We start from the raw sequence: 24,453 nt of genomic DNA on the forward strand, positions 1-24,453 counted from the left end.
GGCGGAGAAGGGCAGCGCCGCCTTGGCCTGCTGCTACTGCTCCCCGCCGCCGCCGTCGTGCTCCTCGTCCTCCCTCCGCTGCTGCTCGTCGTCATTGCTGGGGGGCTCTGTTGCAATCCCATGGGGAGGAGGTCGGAGACGTAGAGGAGGGCGGCGGCTCGGGTCGGAGAGAGGGAGAGGAAAGCAGCGACGGCGGCGCTGTAGGGCGCGATGGGTAGAGGCGGCTAGGGTTTCGAGGGAGGGGGCGGGGAGGAGAGGAGAGCGAGCGAGCGGGAGGGGGAGGGGAACGATCCGGTGCTCGCTGTCCACGGACTCACCTCAGCGCTATTGGGCATTTCTCCCACCAGGTGAAATGACGAAAATGCCCTCATGGGGGCGCTGGAATTACGCGCGGTGGCACGACCGGGGCGCACTGAATTTTATCTAACGGCTCACAACGATCCGGTAAATATCCGACGGCCCATGACGACCGAGCCCGAGATCCAACGGCCAGAACGCAATCAAGAAAACGATCGGACGGCCGAGAAGCTCAAATCGCTGAGGAGCCTCCGGCATCCCTCCGGTTCATATCTCTTGATGCCCGTATCTTTAAGATTTCTTCCACATCAGCTGATAAGAAGTACTGCTGAAGAAGTACCAAGTTCCAAGAACCATTATCATTTAGCAAGTCGGACACAAAACGAATGTGACATCTTCCCTGCAGCAACACAGGTTTGTACGAAAAGGGCCTTGGAATCCAGTTATCTCTCCCCTTTGTTGGTAGTCAGAGTCACTAGGACAACTAACTGTGTTAGCATCTAGAGTTGTAACAAGCCACAGTCCGCCTATCTTGGTTGCGCAGCGATGATGCTACCATCTCCTAATACAAAGTACACGCCTTGCACCGGAAACAGCGCAACCATATGACATCTATCCGAGTGGGCGACCACGTGGTGACCGGGCATGAGGCCATGGCTGAGGCTGCCTACAACCACTTCTCCGATGTGCTGGGAAGTGGCACGGAGCATGACATCATGCTTGATCTCCGCGTTTTGCGTGTTCAACACAATGCTACTCCGTGCGGTGGACCTAGGCCTTCTTCGACGCCTTACCACTCGGCACGCGGCCTCGAGTATATCGCTATACGCGGACGATGTTGTCATCTTTTGTCACCCGGACAGCCACGACATTACCACCGTGTGAACCATCCTGCACATATTCGGGCTTCATACAAACTTCGCCAAGTGTTCTGCCACCCCGATCCGGTGCGATGATGACAACAACATGATGATCACATCTGAGATGCAGTGCCCCATAGCCCAATTCCCCATCACATACCTCGGGTTGCCTCTCTCTGTCTGCAAGGCCTCCACGACTAGCTTGCTCCCGATCATCGACAAGCTCAGCCACAAGCTCTCCACTTGGCATGCTTCCATGATGTCCAACGGGCAACGGCGACCGCCTTGCTCTCGTGCATCACGTACTTAGTGCTATCCCGACATACTTCCTTACCGCCTTTGCTCTCAACCAATCCATCCTCAAGAAATTCAACCGCATCATCCGCGGATTCCTTTGGGCGGGAGGCACCGAAGGCAATGGGGGTCAGTGCCGTGTTAACTGACAGCAAGTTTGCCGGCCAATCTCTCTTGGCGGTCTTAGCATCAGGGACATTCAAAGGACCGGCATCACCCTCCGTGCGTGGTTGCTTTGGTTACAGTGCACCGACCCCTTGCAACCCTGGAGCCACTTACACATACCTCACGACCCAGACGTGACTGCCATCTTCAGCGCGTCTACGACCTGGGATCTTGGGTCCGGCGTCACCTGCAGATTCTGGTCCGACCACTTGATAGAGGGTAGATCCGTGGCTGAGATCCCCCCAGTCCTCGCCTCGTCCCTCGACGCCGACGCAAGACTCGCACCGTTCGCGAGGGCCTCCACCTTAGAGCCTGGGTGCAAGAGATTCATGGAGCACTCGGACCGACGGCCATGTTGCAATATGTTGATCTTGAGCGTCGTGTGCGCCACATTGACCAGATGAGCCGGATACACTCAAATGGCGCTGGACCGCCTCCGCTATGAAATGTCTATGATGGGAGAATTTAAATTCTTCTTAGGTCTTCAAATTCTTCAACAGCGCAATGGCATCTTCATATTTCAGGAGAAATACCTCAAGGATGTATTGTGGAAATTCGGCATGAAAGATTGCAAAGGCGTCAAAATCCCTATGCCCACAAATGGCCATCTATGCACTGATGAAAATGGTATTGACTTTGATCAAAAGGTATACCGCTCCATGATTGGTTCTTTATTGTATTTATGTGCATCTAGGCCAGATATTATGCTTAGTGTTTGCATGTGTGCCCGATTTCAACCTACACTGAAGGAATCACACCATAAGGCTGTGAAGAATATTCTTCGTTATCTAGCTCACACACCAACACTTGGATATGGTATCCCAAGGGCTCGGCTTTTGATCTCATTGGGTATTCACTCTGACTATGCTGGTGATCCTGTGGACCGCAAGTCAACATCAGGCACATGCCATTTCCTCAGACGATCCTTGGTCTGTTGGTCCTCGAAGAAACAGAACTGTGTATCACTGTCTACTGCTGAAGCTGAGTACATTGATGCTGGTTCTTGCTGTTCTCAATTGCTATGGATGAAGCAAACCCTCAAGGACTACAGCGTCAATGTAAAGAATGTGCCTCTCTACTGTGACAATGAGAGTGCCATCAAGATTGCTCATAACCCACTTCAGCAGTCGAAGACAAAGCACATTCAGATTTGTCATCATTTTCTTCGTGATCATGTGTTGAAGGGCGACATTTCTATTGAGCATGTGAAGACTGGAGAACAGCTAGCCGGTATATTCACAAAGCCTTTGGATGAGAAGAGATTTAGCAAGTTGCGGTGTGAGCTAAATATCCTAGAATCTTCGAATGTCCTTTGAAAAAGACACACATCCTAACACTTGTGCAAAGTTGATGACTTAGACGTGCAACACACGAAGAAACGTTTTTCTTCAATCAATGAAGATTAACACTCTAAGTGTGAAGAAATTAACAAAGAATTTGATTCTCAGAGCCCTACGACAATTGTACATGGTGTTTGAAATCATCATTCTTATACGGTGGGTCACGCCACCACCAAAAGTTGAAAATCTTGAATTTGAGTTTTTACTCATTTTTGCCTTCGGTGCCTCCCGCCCAAAGGAATCCGCGGATGATACGGTTGAATTTCTTGAGGATGGATTGGTTGAGAGCAAAGGCGGTGAGGAAGTATGTCGGGATAGCACTAAGTACGTGATGCACGAGAGCAAGGCGGTCGCCGTTGCCCGTTGGACATCATGGAAGCATGCCAAGTGGAGAGCTTGTGGCCGAGCTTGTCGATGATCGGGAGCAAGCTAGTCGTGGAGGCCTTGCAGACAGAGAGAGGCAACCCGAGGTATGTGATGGGGAATTGGGCTATGGGGCACTGCATCTCAGATGTGATCATCATGTTGTTGTCATCATCGCACCGGATCGGGGTGGCAGAACACTTGGCGAAGTTTGTATGAAGCCCGAATATGTGCAGGATGGTTCACACGGTGGTAATGTCGTGGCTGTCCGGGTGACAAAAGATGACAACATCGTCCGCGTATAGCGATATACTCGAGGCCGCGTGCCGAGTGGTAAGGCGTCGAAGAAGGCCTAGGTCCACCGCACGGAGTAGCATTGTGTTGAACACGCAAAACGCGGAGATCAAGCGTGATGTCATGCTCCGTGGCACTTCCGAGCACATCGGAGAAGTGGTTGTAGGCGGCCTCAGCCATGGCCTCATGCCCGGTCACCACGTCGTCGCCCACTCGGATAGATGTCATATGGTTGCGCTGTTTCCGGTGCAAGGCGTGTACTTTGTAGTAGGAGATGGTAGCATCATCGCTGCGCAACCAAGATAGGTGGACTGTGGCTTGTTACAACTCTAGATGCTAACACAGTTAGTTGTCCTAGTGACTCTGACTACCAACAAAGGGGAGAGATAACTGGATTCCAAGGCACTTTTCATACAAACCTGTGTCGCTGCAGGGAAGATGTCGCATTCGTTTTGTGTCCGACTTGCTAAATGATAATGGTTCTTGGAACTTGGTACTTCTTCAGCAGTACTTCTTATCAGTTGATGTGGAAGAAATCTTAAAAATACGGGCATCTCCAAGATTAGGTGAGGATGTGATTGCATGGGGGCCGGGGAAGCTCGGCGTCTTCACGGTCAAATCAGCATATATGCTGGCTTTTGAAGTAGCTCACAGAAATACTGCAGAGGCGTCTAGCACATCGCCAGATGGTAGTAGAAAATGCTGGCAATATATATGGAGATGTGATGTACCCCCCACTGTGCGCAATTTTGCTTGGAGATTGACTACTGACTCTTTGCCGACATGGAGGAATAAACACAAGATTGGACTGGAGCTTTCAAGTAGATGTCCAGTTTGTGGTATGGAAGAGGAGGACAATTTCCACCCGTTTGTGAGATGCCAATACGCGGACGTGATCTTTATCTAGCCATGGCCGAGATTTGGATTTTACCATTCCTTGATTCCCTGTTGCCTGTTGGTAAGGAATGGCTACTTCACGTACTTGCCCCTTTGAACGAATTCAGAGAAGTATGCTATTGTTAATTTTTTGGAGAAGCTGGTTCATTCGGAATGAGATAGTACATCATAGACCTGCTCCTCCCATGGAAGTATCAACAAGGTTTCTTCAGAATTACTTGGATGCTCTAATTGGCATCAAACTGAACTCACGCTTTGATCCAGCAAAGGGGAAGTGCAGCATATCCTATGATCTAAAGTCTAGGTCCGCTGTTGAGCACCCCGTGAATGGCGATACACCTTGGAGGCCGCCCCAGCTTGGCTGGGTGAAGCTTAACATGGATGGGTCTTACTCGTTCGCTGGTGGTGCGGGTGCTGGAATGATCTTGCGAGATAACTCAGGAGCCATAATATTCTCATCATGCAGGGCCTTGTTCTCGTGTAGAGACGCTCTGGGAGCGAAGTTATGTGCATGTATGGAAGGCTTATCTTTCGCAATTCAACGCTCCAATCTTCCAATTGCCATTGAGATGGACTCGACTACAACCATGGCTATTATTTCATGCGGCGAGGTGGATCGCTCAGTTTATGCTTCTTTGGTTAGTGAAATTAAATTCTTGTTGAGTCTTAGGCAGACTTGTATTACTCATGAGCGAATGATAGACTAGCTAGTTTTGCTAGAGTAGAAGGTCGTACTATGACTTAGGTCGGTTCAGGCCCGGAGGATGTTTTGAAGTTGGTCCTTGATGATTGTAAGGACTTGGTGAATGAGTAATACAAGTATTATTCCTGCAAAAAAAAAACAAAGGGGATAGTGCATAGATCACTCGCAAGATGCCCATGATGTACGGACGCACGCTGCGCTGCTTCCAACTTCGCTCGGGAAATTCGGGTCACGCAGGAGTATATGGGGCCTACATCTCACAGTTTTCTTTACCAAGTCCTTACAGCTTTGACTCTGTCTCTCTTTTTATGTAACGTAGGAGTATTTACTTTCCTACAAAGAACGTAGGAATATTTACTTGTACGTGTCCTTTTCGTTTTTCAAGCCAACATGCACGTCCTTTCTTTTGCTGGGAACTGAGATGTGAACTCTTTTTTCTAACATGTACGTGGACTCCTTTTGGAACTTGTGGGGCCTGAGGACTTTCATTGTACGTGTCATTTTTCCATCACGGAAGGGAGACCCTTTTTTCTTTGAAATTGGACGTCGACTCCTTTTGAACGTGGGGCTTGAGGACTTGACATGTACGTGTCATTTTTTTCACACGAAAAGGAGAAAGCACGTACTTCCTCCGTTCCTAAATATGTCCTTTTAGAGATTTCACAATAGACTACATACGGATGTATATAGACGAAGTTTGGAGTGTAGATTCACTCATTTTGCTCCGTATGTAGTCTATATTGGAAAATCTAAAAAGACTTATATTTAGGAACGGAGGGAGTAGAATTTTACCTACGTGATGTTTTTATTTAGTATTAAAAATATTGAAGGGTCTTCTAATAGATCTTGACCATTAAATTATAAACCTAATGGCTAAATTAATCTTAATGATGTGGATTAATGTGAACACTCAAAAGGTGCATATCCAGTCAGTAGATAGAACGAAAGATAGAAGATATATATGTATGGTCATCTTTTATTCATTAGTGAACCACCATATAACAAAGGGCGTTACGAGCGTACAGAGCACAACACAGTAGAAGACATAGTGGAGTAGATGGCACGGCATACATATGCATGCACCTTGGTGCAGATGGACAATAGTTAAGTAATGGATCATTGCCGGCGACATAGCCGGGGAGGTTGATCCCCTACATGCCGATGCACTTCTCTTTGACTATGTACTTGATGAAGCAGGCAGCCAACCTTGCGGGGCGGAAATCAAAGCACGCCTGGAAGGTGTCGACGAGGCATGCCTGACGTATGTCGGAGCAGCCTGCGATCTCCATCAGGCGAAGATCCTCTCGAAGCTGCATGGAGGCACCGGCGGCACCGGCAGTAGTGGCACCGGCGGCGCCTGCAGCAGTGGCCCCAACGGATGAGGCCGGCAGGGCCAGCAGCCCGAAGCACATGATGCCTAGCACCAAGACGAAGGAGCAAGTGGAGGCCATGTTGCTAGAAAGGTGTAAGAAGGCGTGTTGTGTTTGTTTTGCTGTTTTGCATATGGATGGACTTGGACGCCTTCGTGCGTGCACTATTTATAGTTGGCCAGCCTGCTGGATCCAGTACGTAGCTAATACTAGTAGCTGTACAGAAGAACCATGTTATTCTACTGACGTGAATGGGTACGTATGCACCCATATCCACTGGTTTGTAGTGTACTGTACACAGGGAAAAGAAGGAATAAATACTTCCTCCGTTCCGAAATGTCAGTCTTTTTAGAGATTGCAATAAGAGACTACATACGAAGTAAAATGAGTGAATCTACACTCTAAAATATGTATATATGCATCCGTATGTAGTCTATAGTGAAATCTCTAAAAAAACTTATATTTAGAAACGCAGGGAGTATATTGCATTGCATTGCATGCATGCTATAGGCCCTCATGCGTACGTAGAGATGGAAGGAGAGCACACGATATCTACCCTTAATGCCGGCAACTAGTTTGGCGCAGATCCACCAACCCTAAGCCGTAGACTGTGCATGTGCCTCGTGTGGACAGCCCCATGCTGTCCTATCTCGTCCTATGATACATAGAAGCTTGACAATACTTGTGAGCGAGTGAAGTGCCGTGAGCATGTTTCATGCATCACATGTGTGACATGCACATCGACATCAAGAGTCGGGAGTTAAGGAGATATTTGTCCAATTGATCCCATATGCTAAAGATGAGAAGGTTAATTAGCCGCATGAACGAAATGCAGTGTAACTACTTGCCTAGTTAAATGAACTAGTCATCAACCCGTGCGCCTGCAGGGTCTAGTGATTTTCGAAACACGAATGTACAATACTCTATACTATACTATGAGTTCGAAATATATTAGAACTTGGATTGGAATCTTCAATATGTCCCAACTAATCATTATACGCCATATATAGAAATATGATTGACACTATGAGACGATACAATTGGAATTATAATATGGATTTTGAAGAAACGCTTAGAAGGAACCACATACCCAGTAGAGAAAAATGAGCATCACATTTAGAGGTCATGGGAATTAGAACCTAGTTAGATTGATTATTATGGAAGGAATAAAATTTAGGGAATATATGTAATAACCTAGTTAGACATATATTACCTAAGAAGGAAAAATGGAATCATGATTGGTTATTACATATGAGGAATGTATATACTTCTCTTCAACTTGAAGGACTTGGATAAGTCAAATCATTATCATGCTACTGCACATTTGTTATGATTATTAGGTCCAAAATTATTAGAATATACTAAAAGTTAGGTGCACGCTTTCATCGACCTAAAAGCAGAATGAAGTACCACGAACGAAATGTCTCTAAAACCCCCGTCGGAATCCTGTTTTCGGGTAAATTTAGCTCTCTAAGTTATGTTTTTTATAAGTTAACACATGCATGATTGATCGATCTCACCCACCACGTATTCTGCACATCGCAACTACCTTCCTACACCTGAAAGGAATATCATTGCAATATTCATGCTCCTAAAACCCTTAGTAGCAAAGTATTGGAAAATTACAGAAATTAACAACAGAAAAACTAATGCGAGAAGCAGATGCTCCCATAACATGATTTCTTTTCTTGATTGCGAAGTTCTGATATGCTGACATCTTCACATTGTAGTAGATTTGCACTATTTCAATACTTAAAAAAATTTAGATTAAAAAAAATGTACCTCATGAGATACCTAATATGTGATACTCATTTCTGTTGTGGTACCTAATATGTGATACTCATTTCTGTTGTGGTACCTAATATGTGATACTCATTCTTCTCTAACATCATTAATGCCTAAAGTGGGCGTGGTTGAAATTATAAAGGATTTCAAATCCTGAGTAGCGAATTATAATCTTGCGTAATCTTATTTTTCTGGTAAGTCATTATTTGTTGGCTACAACTAACAAATGATTAAAGAAACAATTGTCTTGCAAACTATTAACTAAGCACTCTTGTTAATAGGGCGGGAGAATGTACTAAATCATGTCAGGTTGTTTCTCACACAAAGTGACACACTGTGCAGCCCACAAAAGTTGCACATGTAGAGCAAAGTATGGCTAAAACGAAAAGGAGCAGATACTTGGAACTTGAGCTGATTTTCGCCCAAACTTCCTGTTGTACTGTTTGATCAGAATTTTTTCTCTCATTGTGTAGATGCCTCACTGCAGCCCATGATTGCCACAACCATGCCTTTTTCTCCTTGAGACAGGGGCAACAGGTTATTGATGACCAATGGATGGGGGTCCCCAAGATCAAAACCGTCAAACATCAAAGGACTACGTTTGTACCTGAGGAGGAGAAACACTCTTACCCATCTGATTGAAAAGCTGCGAGCAGGCACTTACCATAAAACACCAAAGAAGTACGTTTATACCTGAGAAGGAGCCGAGTACAGATCTCAGGCAACCCTACAGTTCATGGTTGCATCAGCTACGTGTTAGAGATGAAGCCAACTTTAGTTGGCGTGGCACACAATCCACACAACACTGATGCCATGGTTCTCCATCAGCCCAGGCAGCACTGCAGTTGATGGTTGCATGAAGTTCGTGTTGGAGACAAAGCAAATTAAACTGACTGTGGCACACAATCTAGACAACAGGGAGATGTCCTGGCTATCCATCGGCCGGTTGGAACTTGATCGTCGCCGCTAGATTGGGGGAAGGTTTTTGTTTTTTGTCTTTTTTAGAGAATATAATAGAAGCATATCAAGAAGTCAATATAGTGGGGACACCCATGTTCAGAACGCCATATAACTGGGTCGGTTGAATCCTGCATCATACATAACGAAGCATAAATTTTAGAAGGGCACTATTCGTTTGAAACTTGTATCTAATTCAAGTTCTGTAGTCAGAACAAAAACAACACAACAAAAAGCAAAATAAATATTACATACCTGCTAGTTTGTCTTCTCTTTCGATTCAATGCGGCGATCTATTTTCAATCAATGTTCTTGTAGATTTTTTTACTTGGCCTAATGACCTATACCATATGAAATTGCCTGAGGCAGTGGAAACCTCCTAAATTTATCTCCTGGATCGTGACACAAATCCTATTTTTTTTACTTGAGAAACAAAGTACCAACCACTGATTTGGTTTGTTAGAGACGGAAGTAACAGTAACAGTTAGCACTTGCTGCATAATATATACAGAAATAAGAAGACATGAAGATGAAAAAACATGGCATTTTTATTTTCCACACAGAGCTACTTCTTAACAGTGTTGAGGAGGTGAACGGACCATGATGTTAACTTGAGCATCTTTTTAGATCTCCCGTCTTTCTTCAAATAGATACTGCTAAGGTGTCATCTTCTTGACTTCTTGAACGCATAAACATTCCATGTCTGCAAATAACATATAAATAGGCTTGCAGACGACACTATAGATAAATAAAAATCACCAGAATAGAGTATTGTTTGTGCTTCTATGATGGACATGGCCTATAGGATAATTACAGAAGCATAAAATTGTAAGTACAAATCCAAATCGAACCTGTAGTTTTTCCCAATAAGAAGCATAGAGGAGTAGACCAAAGAAAGTCCAAAACAACTCATCCAGTTTCTAAGAACATAAGAAGATGTGCTTGAGTTTGTTGTGCGAAAGTACAGCCACATCTTCAATGAATGGAATCCCTTAACTGGATTGTATGACACCTCAGCCAAGATGAACCGCAGGTCTGCAGCCTTCTTGTGGCAGTTGAAATTTCTGCAGCAAGAGACTCATTAAATCGCTTTACTTGAAGACCGTAGATAGGAAGCAGGGGGCAACCTAGAAGAGCAGCGCTAGGGATATGTGGAAACATCTTTGACAAACTGAATCCTCTAATTGGATTGTATGGCTCCTACAAATATTGTCCATCCTAGTTATACGTATTTAGATAAGTCTGTAACTAAGCGCACATCATCAAAATCCTCCAAAACGAACTCTAATGGTGTACTTGTTCTTTGAGATCAAGTCGCACTACATAAAAATTCCTAATAACAAAAACCTACTGGATCGTTGCTAGCTCCTTAATTACCTGCAATCAGTCTACCATAGTTCTTCGACTTGTAGCTTCCCCAACAATGGCATATGTCCGATCAGACTTAGGTAGCGCCTCCTTCTCAACAACATCGTTTATCATGGGTTGCGGTTTGGTTGGGGCATGGCATCTATGGAGATTGAAAGGGCCTTCTCTTTGTCCAAGACGGACCACAGATCTGCAGCGTGGTTGGGAGAGTTCAGATTTCTACGTGAAGATGAAGAGGATCACAAGGATCTCACGGAATCGTTTTGCATTAAGACAACAAAAGATAGGAAGGAGGAGGACGACATGGAAGAGCAGCGCTAGGGATTTGTGGATGATGCGCAAGTGCCTCACATGATAGATCGGGGGAGGAAGAATTTGGCCAGGGAGATGATTTTTTTCACATTACATGGAGCATGACATGGGATGGATTTGCGCTAGGGATTTGTGGATGATGCGCAAGTGCCTCACATGATAGATCGGGGGAGGAAGAATTTGGCCAGGGAGATGATTTTTTTCACATTACATGGAGCATGACGTGGGATGGATTTGGCCAAGGAGATGATTTTTTTTTTCGCATTACATGGAGCATGACGTGGGATAGTAACCCAGGACTCTTGAGTTGTCCAATGGACGGCTACAGATACTTAATATGGAGATCGGATGGATAATATTCTTAGTTTTTGAGGATTAACGTGGTCGCTTATTTGGTGCCTCTAATTAGTAAATATAAGATTGAGTCTATCATGCAAACTACTAAGTAATTAAAAGAATGACAAGTACTACAATTTCTTTGGTGATATATTAATTTTCAAAATAAACAAAGTACATATATACATCCTGATGGGACCGTGGAAATCTTGAGAAGACAGAGACGCCAGTTGAAAGTTTGTCTGAATCGCAGTGGTGGACATAAGCTTGGCAATGGAGCCCTGATCAGGATGGCCTTGCTTGGTACCTTATGTGATTTTCCTCACCATTGCTTGTGCGCCCACCGCTCTGGCGTTTCAAGGTCTTGCGGGGGTGCCCTTTTGGCTTCGGTTGCCGCACACCACTGAGAATCTCGCGACTGGGGTGATGTTCTCGTGGCGTGCCTTAACCATATCTAGGGTTCTCGCCATCCTGTCAAGACATGTGTCATCATCGAGAAACCGTATGTTCTTTTCACAGGCTTTCTCCCCCCTCAAGTACATCTATCATTCGCGGCACACCTTCGACCAATTTGCGGTGTAGATGACTTGGGTCCAGCTCCTTAACCTACTTCGTGTCAGGCACTTCATCTGCTCATGTGTCCGGATCCACCTTATCCTATAGTCTTGGCATCACCATCCACAAAGAATCAAGGTCGCATATTCCCGACGTAAATGACGCGGGCCCGTCTCCTTACCCTTCGGTGTTGGAACTTCATGTGCCCATGCTTCGGTCCATGGTATCTTTCAGGTTCTCTCGTAACCATCCACAAAAAATCATGGTTGCATATGTAGCGGTACGCCATGTATTCCTCGGCCTCTACAAGGAAATAATATCTCCCCTTCACATTTAAGTTGAGAGATATTACCCACCTACACCATTTTGATAAAATGCTTCAAGGAAATAACCTACATACGCCTATGAAAAAGGTTTGATCTCTATTATGCCTAACGCTACCAACCCACCGATCCAAACTTTGCACCCTAGGCCTTCTCCCATTTCCCGTGATTGACCAAATCAAATCAGGTTGTGTATCCCCTACTGCCGCTTGCGTTGCGCCCCTAACCCTCTATCCATAGACGCCACATCTGCGTACTCACATACAAGCAGTAATAAGCCATGTGTACTGCCTTTGAGAAGCTCTCCTTGCCGCCTCAAAGGTGCATCCCTACCGATGATCGCCTTGCTGCGTTATTTGATTAAACTCCAAACTCCCAACCTGATATTCATGTTTCATGTCGAAAGTATCACACCCACATTTGGACATAGGTAGTATGCTCGTGTGGTGAATTTTGTGGATATAGGTAGTATACTCGTGTGGTGAGTTTTGTGGAATATCTAATCTATACTCTGCATCTACCAAAAGGATCGCTCCCCTCACATGCAAATATAATTGAGGCCAATGGCTTTCTTCTCCCCTCAGATCACAGGACAAGAGCAGACCATCTAAACAGGCGGATCGGACCTTCACCTTGGTAGGGAGGTGAGTGCTACCTGTTGCCGTGTCGTCCTCGAGCTCGGGGTGGCCATCCTCCTCCTCCTCGAGCAGGACAAGGTTGTTCGTCCCCTACAGTCCAATGGTCATGTTCTCCAAGGACATATACAAGGGCAGAGCACAACATTGATGCAAGTGCCACCAAGATAGTTTCAGTCAAAGTTAAAGCAACGGTACACATGCAAACTGAACCAAATCGAGGTGCATATTCATATGTGTGTGTATGTAGAGATGCCAGTGCCATCTGAATTTTGGGGAACCAAAGCATGGCTGTTGTTGTTGCTACTTTAGCAGCAACAGCATACTCAAAGTGAAACGAGTAGCAAGTTGTTTTATAAGCAGTGCATACTAGTAATTAGCTAGGACCATTATTATTGCACAACCATTCGAGGACGGTTGCAGACACATCTATCTCAAGGCTCTACTTGAGAAACAAAAGCATAAGATATGTGATGCTATCAACCTTAGCACAAGAAGAAAAAAAACACAGCCTCTCCGATAGAATGGATGGATGCATCATGCGCAATCATCGATTATAAGTGGAGTAGTATTTCTTTGCTATTCGAGTTAATGGTGTATATCTACTGATTAAACAAGGGATTGTCTATTTGTCATTCAACTGAAATCAATTGGACATTATTCAAATTTCTTGACCAATAACAAAACGATACTTCTATGTCCTTTTTCCTTCTTTCCTGCATGTCAATGACCCAAAACACGCAACAGGCCTGACCTGCAATAATGAGTTTTGCACTGTACATGAACTGCATAGAACCCGGTTTTGTAAGGCTGCGCTGGACCACATAACAATTCGACAAAAGGCCTAAAGAGAGACACTGAAATATTCTTTCTATTCCACCGCACAAACATGTCACTTTGTTTATAAGGACCAGAGAAGTATCATAAACCACATGATCTAGCATGTACACTGACAAAAAATAGCAATTCTAAAGCACAAGGGCCTAGGGTCAAAGGAAACTGAAAATTACGGTTACCAAGCTGCTCAAATTACATAGTAGAAAATTATGTGCTCATCAAAGTTTCTTACGCAAGGGTAGAATCAATCAACAGTATAGCAGTAACTTGTAGAGAAAAAAGACAAACCCGAAAGGTATGGAGTGATACTTTAAATTCACTAAATATATAGTATGATTGCTCTAAAGTGCACACTGTAATTACACTTAAATTACTCTACTGTAAACCCGTTGAAATTACAGTGTAAATTACACTAAAAGTTGCACACGAATTACAGTGTAATTTCCGTAAATTTACATAGTAAATTATAGTGAATTTACACTATAATTTCCATTGCACTTAAATTACACAGTAAAATGCACGGGAATTCACATAAACTAACATTGTAATTCTCTGAACTTACAGTGCAAGAACCTTGAAATTACACTGTAATAACCATGAAATTGCACTGTTAAATGTCCCCCGAAATATAGTGGAACTGACACTGAAATGCCCTAAATTAACGTCACTGAGTGCTGCAACACAATACTTCAATCCTAAATGTGCAGAGCACGTCATACCCATGTATGCACTCCTAAAGTCTAGCAGCCAACTGAGCTAACTAATCTAATCAACCCTAAACAGCAGCCAATCAAGGGATTAACCTCAAACTGCAGCAACCCCTAACTTGCCATGTATCATCCATGGGTGGATGAATCTGAAACAAAGCATGGTGCAACTCAAAGTAGAGGAGGGGGGAGGGCAGAGGTAGTGGGTGGGGCCTGAGAAGAAGTCACCGAAGAAGGAGGGAGGCTCCATGGGGCCTCTGCGTGGTGTGAAGAAGGATCTCCATCTCCATGGCGGCGTCCCATTCCACGGATGTGTGTGCCCCTCCTACCGTCATCGCCGTCCGCGCCATGGCGACCTGCAAAAAAATGAAGACAAGTGGCGTGAGGTAAGGAGGAGAGGGTGGGCGAAGAAGGAGGGGAGAGACCAACCTGTGCCGGATCCGGCCACCTCTGGCCTCGCCGTTGCCGGTTGTGGCGGATCCCGACGAAGTTTTGGGGAGGCGCCCGAACCCAAGCCGTGGGGGGGGGGGGGGTGGAGCATTTGAGCGTCAGATCTAGATGATTAGAGCATCTACAGTCGGGCACCTCAAGCCTGGCTCATACACCCGGGTGGGCCACCCGGTCACGATTTTTCGATCCAGACGGGCTCCTTAAACGGGCCTCGAACGCCTGGGCTGACCGGCACCCCTCATATCCAGCCCAAATATGGGGCGTCCAGGCGCGCCCGCCATGGCGGACCCGTCAGCCCGACCCCATCGAAAATTGCGCCAAATGCACCAAACCCTTCCTCCTCCTCCCGCCGCCCTCCAACTTTTCCGCACCCGAACCCTCGCCGTCCTCCACCCTTGCTCCCAATCCTCACCACCGGTCCCGATCCACCACCGCGACGAAGACGCAGTCCGCCTTGTCCGTCGGCGTCCCTTCGTCGGCTCCGACTTGCAAGGCGGAGGACGCCGCTCGGAAGTTGCGGCAACGCCTGCAGCGAGAGAGGGAGGCGGCGGCGGCGCAAGGAGGTTCGGACATGGTGGACCACCAAGGGGTGGCGATCAAATGGGAACTCGAGAAGGCCAAGACATTTGGCTACATAGAGCTTGAGAAGGAGAGGTTGCAACTCTCATAGGACGTGGTGGATGCGATGATCATGTTGGCAGACGAAACCCTCTTGGATGAGCATGTGAAGAAGTGGCTTGCGGACAAGAAGAAGAAGATTAACGACCTGATATAAACATGACCCATACGGATATAACCACAATTATTACGCGTAAAGATAATTATCAGGTGAATTCTAATAGAAATTATATGAATTATTATTTTGTTATCCGAAACAAAAATACAACACAATATTTTATATGCAGGATTAAAGAAGACATGCACAAACCTCGGGTGAAGATGCGAAGTTTAATACAGAAGATTTACACTTGAGCATTATCGAATCAACATGCATTTGTTCGCTCGATCGCTAATCGCTCAACTGCTCGCTCGGCCGCTGCTGCTGGCTCGCTCGATCGCTAATCGCTTGACTGCTCGCTCGACCGCTGCTGCTGGCTCGATCGGTCGTTGTTCGCTCCTTTGCTAGCCTTTTTTCTCTTGCAAGCACTTGTCGAAAAAACCATTGCTGTTTAAAAAAACTAAAAAGGGAAAATTTGCAAAATTAAAAAAAATCAAAAAATTCATGAATTCATAATTGTACATGAATTTTCAAAAAAGTTGGCAAATTTGAAAACAAATATCGAGATTGAAAAAAGGTTCATCAAATTTGAGAAAAGTTCATCCAATTTGTAAAAAGTTCATCGAATTTGAAAATAAGTTCATTGAATTTTGAAAAAAAATATCGAATTTTCAAAAAGTTCACGAAATTGAAACGAAAAATGTCGTATTATTGAAAAAAATTAAGAAGGAAAATAATAAAAACTAACAAAACCGTTCCAACAAAAAAACAAAAAAGAAGGTACAAAGAAGAAAAGAAGGAAAAGCTATAACTAACCACGTCAACAGCAGGTGGCCTATTGGTTTGGTGGTGTGTGTTGAACCAGTCGATTGCCGGTTTGAATCATGGTACTTGTCTCAATGCTCTAACGCCTACACCGGATATGGACCGAAGTGTCTCACGATGTTCTGCGCCCTGTACCGTTAACACGGTATCGGACGCTGAGAGCGCCGGATAGGTTTTGCGCCCATGCATGGCCTTGTGTGTTGCGCATCTGGGCCTATAGTACCGATGAGGCAGTTTGCCACCAGATTGATATGAGAAGTTTATTTTCAAATCAGATCGTGTGTGGGTCCGGCCAATTAGCAGGCCCGTCTTGACTTCCAAGAAAATAGACGAAGCGTTCTCCACGCCGGCCTTTAATAAATAGTCATCATATTCTAGGGTTTACGCGGGTTTTATTGTATTGTTTAGCCATGCTACAATTTCGCATCTATGAGACGTGTAGGACTACCGCCTTGTCAGATCCAAAGTGGAACCCCAACTTTTGATCTAGTTCATGTGCTTAATTTTTCATTCGCAATTTCAGATTGCAATTCACCTTTGTTCTTGCCGGTTCTTTAGTTGCTTGCAGGAACTCAAACCTCGTCGTTCAGGTTGACCGTGCCTACGGCAAGGTCAATAACCATCGGAGATTGGTTTAGCGATTGTCGAGGCATATCGTCGGGTATTGTATAGCCGGATCGTCAAGATCAGAATCCACCAAATTGATAGTTATCCTCACTCTCATCGAAACATCGGGCCGCCGTCACATAAGTGGTATCAGTTTTCAGTTTCATCGGTGAGAGATTTACAGTTTTGTTAGATTAGTTTATTTTTCATGTCCTATAACCCAAAAAAAGCCAAAAAAGAAAGAAAGATTAGTTCATCCTTTGCACCTATCTTTTTAGCCTTTAGCAATTTTTGCATCTAGTACTTGCGTAGTTGAATTTTTGGTTGCATCATCCTACAAATAGTGCGGGTTTAGATTTGTACGAGAAAATTTTGTCTACTAGATCGAACTTTTTTTTCTCCACCATAGTTTCCGCCGCAAGCTCATCCATAATCTGAAAAAAAAACTATCAAAATTGCATTGGATTCCTTTGTTTTGCGTGCAATCCGACATCCCATCTGTTACACGTCGTTGCTGTCCGCCCTGACGCGTACAGCAGCGCCGTGTTGCATCAGACATCAGTTCCACTCGTGTCTGTCCTCAAGCGCCAGTTTCTTGTTCGCATGGTGCTCCACTTTATAGCCACGTAGGTTTGCTTTGTATAGGCAGCATCATCATAACTAGATCGCGCGAGAGTGCTGATCCCAACCGATAATAATAAAGTGAAGAAGAAACATTCAATTACCCCATGCATCCCATTGGTCCAGCACCGAAAGTCTAAAATTATGCTTAATCACTCAATATATCGTCACATATATCCATTGTTGTAAGCCATGTATTTTTATACGTTTTAGCTCAAAACCAAACCAAACTGGTGAACAGGATAATATGATATTTCATCACAAAGCATAAAGACCCGATTCATACCATACGATCCAGTCATAATGATCACCCATGACAATAAGTTCATTACAAAGGATAGAGTCTAATATACCAAAAGACCAGATTGATAGAGCCGTACACGAAACATATATGGTTCGGCTATGGCATATCATCAGACTACCTATATATATGGATAGAGAGTTTGGTCTGACTGCCTTGTCGCCCGGCTCCTCCCTGCGTTGTAAACACATGTTGATCGACAGTATGTGTTATACAAAGAATCCATAGTGTGCCATACGAAAATCATCACAGCAAGAATACAGTTCTTTTTCTAACCCTTATGCCTTATGAATAGTGTTAGTTATCTGGCAAATAAATAGCTCCTATTATTACTACTCGCATAGTGAACATGCTAAATAATCGTGTTAACAAATGACAATAGTTAAAAGTTGATAATGCAAAAGGAATGTGTTAACAAATGACAAAAGTTAAAAGTTGATAATGCAAAAGAAAACATGATTATAACACCTTTAGAATTAGTTTGGTAATGTTCACTGCAGCAAGACACAAAATTCATGTAGTTCTTGGTAGGCATAAGTTACCAGAGTCCGCAAACATGAGTAATCCAGTCAGCTAGCAATCAGCCAAATGTAGGGGCTGCCAACCAAATTTCTAACATAATCGTTTTACTAACAGGGAAGCGACAATATACTTTGCTGTATATCCAAATATGCTTTAGGAGTCATCAGAAAAATTCTTGTATAATATTTGTATCCCTCTTAACAACAAGGAACAATCTTGGTACACGACATCTATCTGTTTATTATTCCAAGATACCAAGATACGGGAAGCATACTAAAAAGCAACATCCTTGCACCAAAACAGCGGAAATAGTTTCTTGTAACAATTCATAATATGCTTTGCAATTTCCCCTGCACAAACAAAGGAACTATCTGAGCTTGTGGGTAGCAGGAGAACTCCAAAACAAAATCAGACCTACAATTTAAGTGCAGGGTCCCAATATAGTAGCTATTGATCACCCCATCAACAAGGCGCCATGATGTTCATGAGTTTTCTTTAGCATGCATTCAGAAATCACTGTTAGATACAAGATCATCACCTAACATCATCAATTAGCATGAGCTTTTGACCAATATGCAGCAGACTTAAACAAACAGATTATATAAAAGCAAAACTGACAGTCTGCTGAAGGTTTATACATCCAAGCAACAAATACAAGTAATAACACTCCAAAAGCTCTAGGCTATTATTTGATATAAGACCATTTTTTCGCAGCAAATACATAACTTGAACCGATAAAAGAGGTAAATGTTTTAACATTATCACAGCACTGGGGCTATATTATTCCTTATTATGGAGTCGGAATCACTTGCCCATAAAAAGCCGTAAAGATTGATGTAATATTTTTCATCTAACATAAAAACCACCAATCCATCTTAGCAAGTACTCCCTCCGTCCGGAAATACTTGTCATCAAAATGGATAAAAGAGGATGTATCTAGACGTATTTTAGTTTGAGATACATCACCTTTTATCCATTTTGATGACAAGTATTTTCGGACGGAGGGAGTAATAACGGGAAGTCAACTCTTGTGAGAAAGTAACTACTCAGTCACTCTATTTAGACTACATTAGCAGTCACTTCCAAAATTTCAGGAAAAATGTCACAGTCCAGAAAGTGCATCGAGTTTAACATGCCATTAAACTGAACCGAGGTAACAAGTTCACTTCCCAACCGTTTTAGGCATCTCGGATTTACACACAATCTACACATTTGCTCATCACACAAATTAGGAGGCAACAATAATGATATACCCATCAAGTTCACTGCAATCTTTTTATCCTACCTGAGATGTAGCCTGCAGGTGGACGTTGGATTCAAGGTTGCCTGGCCCCAGAACTGAAACAGTAGCAGGTAATTATGAGAGTTATTAACAAGAAAATAAATATGCATTGGTGGTTAAAGAAAATGTCGCCACAGATGGCCAGAGATAACAGTTACTACTATTGTTGAAATAGCTTACAGTGGGACAATGCACAAGCTTGACTGTTCACAAGAAATAAATAATATCTTGTTCTTCTTCCTCTGCACCGAACTCTCCCGCGAGATTATTCCTCCCCTCCTTCCTCAGATCTGCCACAATTGTATTTAGAAAATGCACGAGGACATCCTCAATTTCCCAAAGGATGTCGCCTACTGAGCAGTACATGTAGACAATTATGTCCAAGCCCATCAGGCTATAAACTATTATGCTCAACTGAAAAAGCAAATATTGAAATAATAGTTATTTCAAATTTCTTTTATGTGCCCTGCACAAGGTTTTATAAGTCTGTATAATTAATCCATATACAAATAAACATATATTTAGTATTTCTATATGGTTGAGATCTAGGACATTGTTTACCAAAACTTTGTTACTATGATATGTTCTTCAAATGTGCCAAACATATAAGTTTTTTTGCACTCCCTACGGTTGTAAGGTCATGTATTAACTAAAGATCGACAGTCAACACCAAATCTTTATGTCCATAAAATGCGAAAGGGACAACCTTTTTACTGATTAGTTTCAAAGTCAACTAACATGTATTGATGGTTTGTATGGAATATATATTTTAATTAAATTGTCTAGATAGATGTACACACCTCAAGAAAAATAGCAAGGAGAGACTATAATCATCTGGTCTGAGCATCAGTATAGGTGTTGGCTAAGACGTGTTACCATAAAACCTATATTCTGTAAGAACATCATCATAAAGAGAGGTGATATCGCGCCATCCATACTCGATATATTAATCATAGAATAGGCTTTCTCCAAAACACAAACGCGAGTATCTTGAGATAGTTTCTCAAGATATGAAGAATGAGAATGGATCACAGTACATATATGCACACAGTAATAGCATTAAGTGTCAATAGCCACAGAGAAAAGAAAGAAGGGAATTGTCCATCATGTGGGTGATCATAGTGACGGAGATATCGACAATGTGGGTGAGTGCCCTATAACCTCAGCCTTGCTGATGAGTATATCTAGGTGCATCCAAAATATACATGATTATTTTTGTTCTGTGCTACATGGAAAGTGCATAGAGCTCATTTGCTTTGCCTCGTATGATTTTAAATTCTACATAATACTTCAATAGATGATAAACCTAAAGAATATGTTTTTGGTTATGTTAGTTGGAGGCTTTACTTAGAACGCATTTGTCAAAACATGTTGTGTTTCAGCTTTAATAATAACTAAATCATTGCTTCATGAATTCAGCTAACTCTACCGCAAATACCAGTTAAATTTCTCTTGATACCGGGTAACTAATTGAGCCATAGAAAAACAAAACTTGGAATGTCAAAAGGACGTAGACAGATTCTATACAGATATCACGACACAACAAGATATAAAATAGGATGTAATAGTGACTATGCTTTATTTCTAGTAAAACTATTAGAGAGAAAGAAAATTGTTGGACAAATAATCCTCTCTTTTTCATATGTGATTGGACAAACAACCATATGTTTTCATGTGTAACAAAAACACTAATTACAACTCAAACGTTAGAAATTCTAATCAAGGCCCCCTTCCATACACAAAGGAACAAAACCACCAACATTTCCATGCACAAAGGAACAATAATGTTAGGCCCTACCTGAATCCAGACAAGGAACAAAAAAGCATATATTTACACCCCATCAAAAAACAAGCATGGAAACAAAGGAACTACAAAAATATAAAGCATAGAGAATAGTACATTTGGCCTTTACCAGAAAAGGAAAGCCTCATTGGCCAACCAGGGCAAGCAGAACATGATGAGCCCCAAAACACAAATTGCCATGCAACCATACACCTAGCTCTGGAAAAGAAGATGCGTGGATAGGAGGAGAAGAGGGGTTGACCTGCAGATCCGTGAATGGAGACGCGGGAGGGTGCTGATAGACGGTGTGCAGGCCCAACCCCGGCTTGCCGCTCAGCCGGCGGAGACGACATTGAGCCCTCAATGCATCGACGGCTTTGTGTTCGCTGTATGGAGCCGCAAAAAAAAGAAGATCAGAACTGTGTATATATGGACATCTATGAGAGAGTGAACACTGGATGCAGAGGAGAAAATGGAACCAAATGGTGATCATTACTATTCAACTTGAAAGGAAGCGCAGTTTATATCCATGATTTCCCTCTTGTGAAGCAAGCATCAAACAGCACAGAAGCAATGAAATTGCACATTCAAATAGAACAATACATGACATGCTCTTGTGTCGAGAACAATTGCAAGTATTTTGTGCACGTCACATCAGATTTGCAGGGGTAGCTCGAGAACGGGTGGGGCTCACCACGTGTGGGGGTAGCAGGAGGAATAGGCAGAGCAGCCTTGAGGGCCCGTCCACCTGCAGAAGCAGCTTGTCCTCATCGGAGCAACCTTCACATAAAACAAACGCAGGAATCAGAATAAGAGGAGATGAAGAAACAAAGAAGAGATTCATGCCCACCCAGAATAGTCAGAGATCCACCCAGAACAAAGACCATAATAAACTAAGAGCCTAATCAGGTTGTCATGGTTAAGAACATATATAGCAGAACAATTAATGATTGATGCTGCTAAATCAACAACCCAAAGCTGAAGCTTTTTTTGATACATGGCTGCTGGAAACATGCAAATACAATGAATTAGAGCATCTCCAGCCGTTGGAGCCCCCCAGGACAATCGCCGGGCCAAATATAGCACGTCCTGGGGGGCAAAACACCTTTGCCGAATGAAACGCGAGGACGGTTTCCCAGCCGTTGGTGCCCCCAGGACAGTCGCCAGGAAAAAAGTGAATGAGTGGACCAGAAAAAAATGATACATGGAGGAATATGATTGGCTGTTGCTTCCGCCGGCGCCCCTAGCAGCCCCCCAGCGCGTTGGGTGTGGCCTGGGTTCGCCGGCACCTTTTTGAGGTCTTGGGGGGCATGGCTGGGCCTTTTTTTTGCCATTTTTAGCTCGCCGGCAGAAGAAAAGGCGCCTGGGGGTGGCACTCGGGGGGGGGGGGGCTGGAGATGCTCTTACTACTTGAATGAAGAGAAAGCATGTTTAATTACCAAGTGCGTGGCGTTGTAGTGGAGGAGAGCGTGGCGGTGTCGTGCCTTCTACTGAACCTGACGCATGATGGCGGTGTTGTGCCTTCTACATCAAATGCAATTGGAGCAAACTTACTTGGTACTGTTATAATTGTTCAACATAGATACTTCAGCAGCACTCTGCCCTATTAATGAAACATGGACGAGGTCTTCTCATCAGAGAGACATGATGGACAAAGTTGGAACCAATGGAGATGGGGTAACCTCACACACATCTTTCCATAATGCAATTCTGCAGACACAACCAAAGTATATTTACTATTTATTTTTGAGTCAATTGCACGGTTCAGTTTTATTTTGAGTCAATTGCACGGTTCAGTTTAGTCCAGAAAGTTACAAGTCGTGTTTGATGGTGGTTGACGAATCATCTACAAGCTGTGTATTTTATGTTGATTTCTTCCTATGAACATGGTAAAATGTCCACACCTCCCTGCATTGGCTCTCTACACGTTCACGGTAGGTTTAGTAGGGGGTTAAAAGGTGGCTCATTTCATCATACCACTTGTCTGAATTTCTGAACATCTAAATCACAGTGGTCATAACAACAGTTTGTTAACTCTAAAAGTTGAACATTGAATGTGACTGAATTTCCCCACAAAAGAAAAAGAACATGACTGAATTGAACTGAATTTTTTAACACTGAAATTAGCAATCACCACCAGGTTGTGTCCAGAAGTAGAAAGAGGGGGTGGTGCCTCGTCCACCTGCAGCAGCAACAACAAAAGCTCCACCACCTCTTCCAGATCGGAGCAACTGCGCACAAAACAAACCAAGGAATCACAAGGAAGGGAGATGAAGAAACCGACAAGACAAGGGGTTTAGGTATCATGCGCACACACCATAGTTGGAGATCTGTGGATGAGCTCGCCGGAGATGGCCTGCAGCAGGCGCGTACTTGGAGGGCCAGGGATTCGGGCGTCTCCTTCCATGGCTGTTGCCGGGCCGGACCACCATGGCCGACCTCGAGGACGGTCGCGGATGAGGTCGATGACGAAGTGTCGATGGCCCTGTGGATCTGGGCGCTGCCTCACCTGGTCGCTCGATCCCTTCCATCCCCTCCCCTCCCCTTACCTTTCCTTGGTGACGGTGAACTCCAGGTCGGCCTCGGGGGCAGCCTTTGAGGAGGTCGTGCGCTTGCGCGAGGAGCCTCACGATGGCTCGGTGGCCGAGGGCTGCGAGCTGGGCGGCGCCATATGGGATGCGTACGGCTGGCTGGGGTTCCGGGAGAGGATTCAGATCAGGGGTGAGGGAGGAAGGAAGAGGACTTGCACTTCTTCCCGGCCATGGCTGGCTCAGCTACGGGAGAGGAACGGGGAGGGGATGGTGGCGCGGCTGCGGATGGTTGGCGGTGGCGGCGACGGACGGGGAGGATGACTGGTGGTGGCGGCTCTCTCTCGAGAGAGATGTGAGGGAGAGAAAAATGAGGGAGGCACTCATTGGGGGAGGAGGCAGCGAATCGGAAAAGGGCA

At 44.2% G+C, this 24,453-nt stretch overlaps 1 protein-coding gene across 1 annotated transcript; it reads right to left on the reverse strand.

Moving 5' to 3' along the window:
- Positions 1-19,726: 19,726 nt before the first annotated feature.
- On the reverse strand, positions 19,727-24,011 carry LOC147976834 (uncharacterized; the record flags this gene model as incomplete). Its single annotated transcript, XM_087520988.1, has 7 exons — positions 19,727-19,779; positions 19,904-20,013; positions 21,769-21,892; positions 22,201-22,286; positions 22,946-23,030; positions 23,641-23,737; positions 23,824-24,011. Coding segments are annotated over 6 exons (663 nt in total), but the record flags the coding sequence as incomplete, so codon positions are not given.
- Positions 24,012-24,453: the final 442 nt, after the last annotated feature.

This window comes from Triticum urartu, chromosome 4A (assembly GCF_056163025.1).
Source record: "Triticum urartu cultivar PI428250 chromosome 4A, HENAU_Tu73, whole genome shotgun sequence".
Lineage (NCBI taxonomy): Eukaryota > Viridiplantae > Streptophyta > Magnoliopsida > Poales > Poaceae > Triticum > Triticum urartu.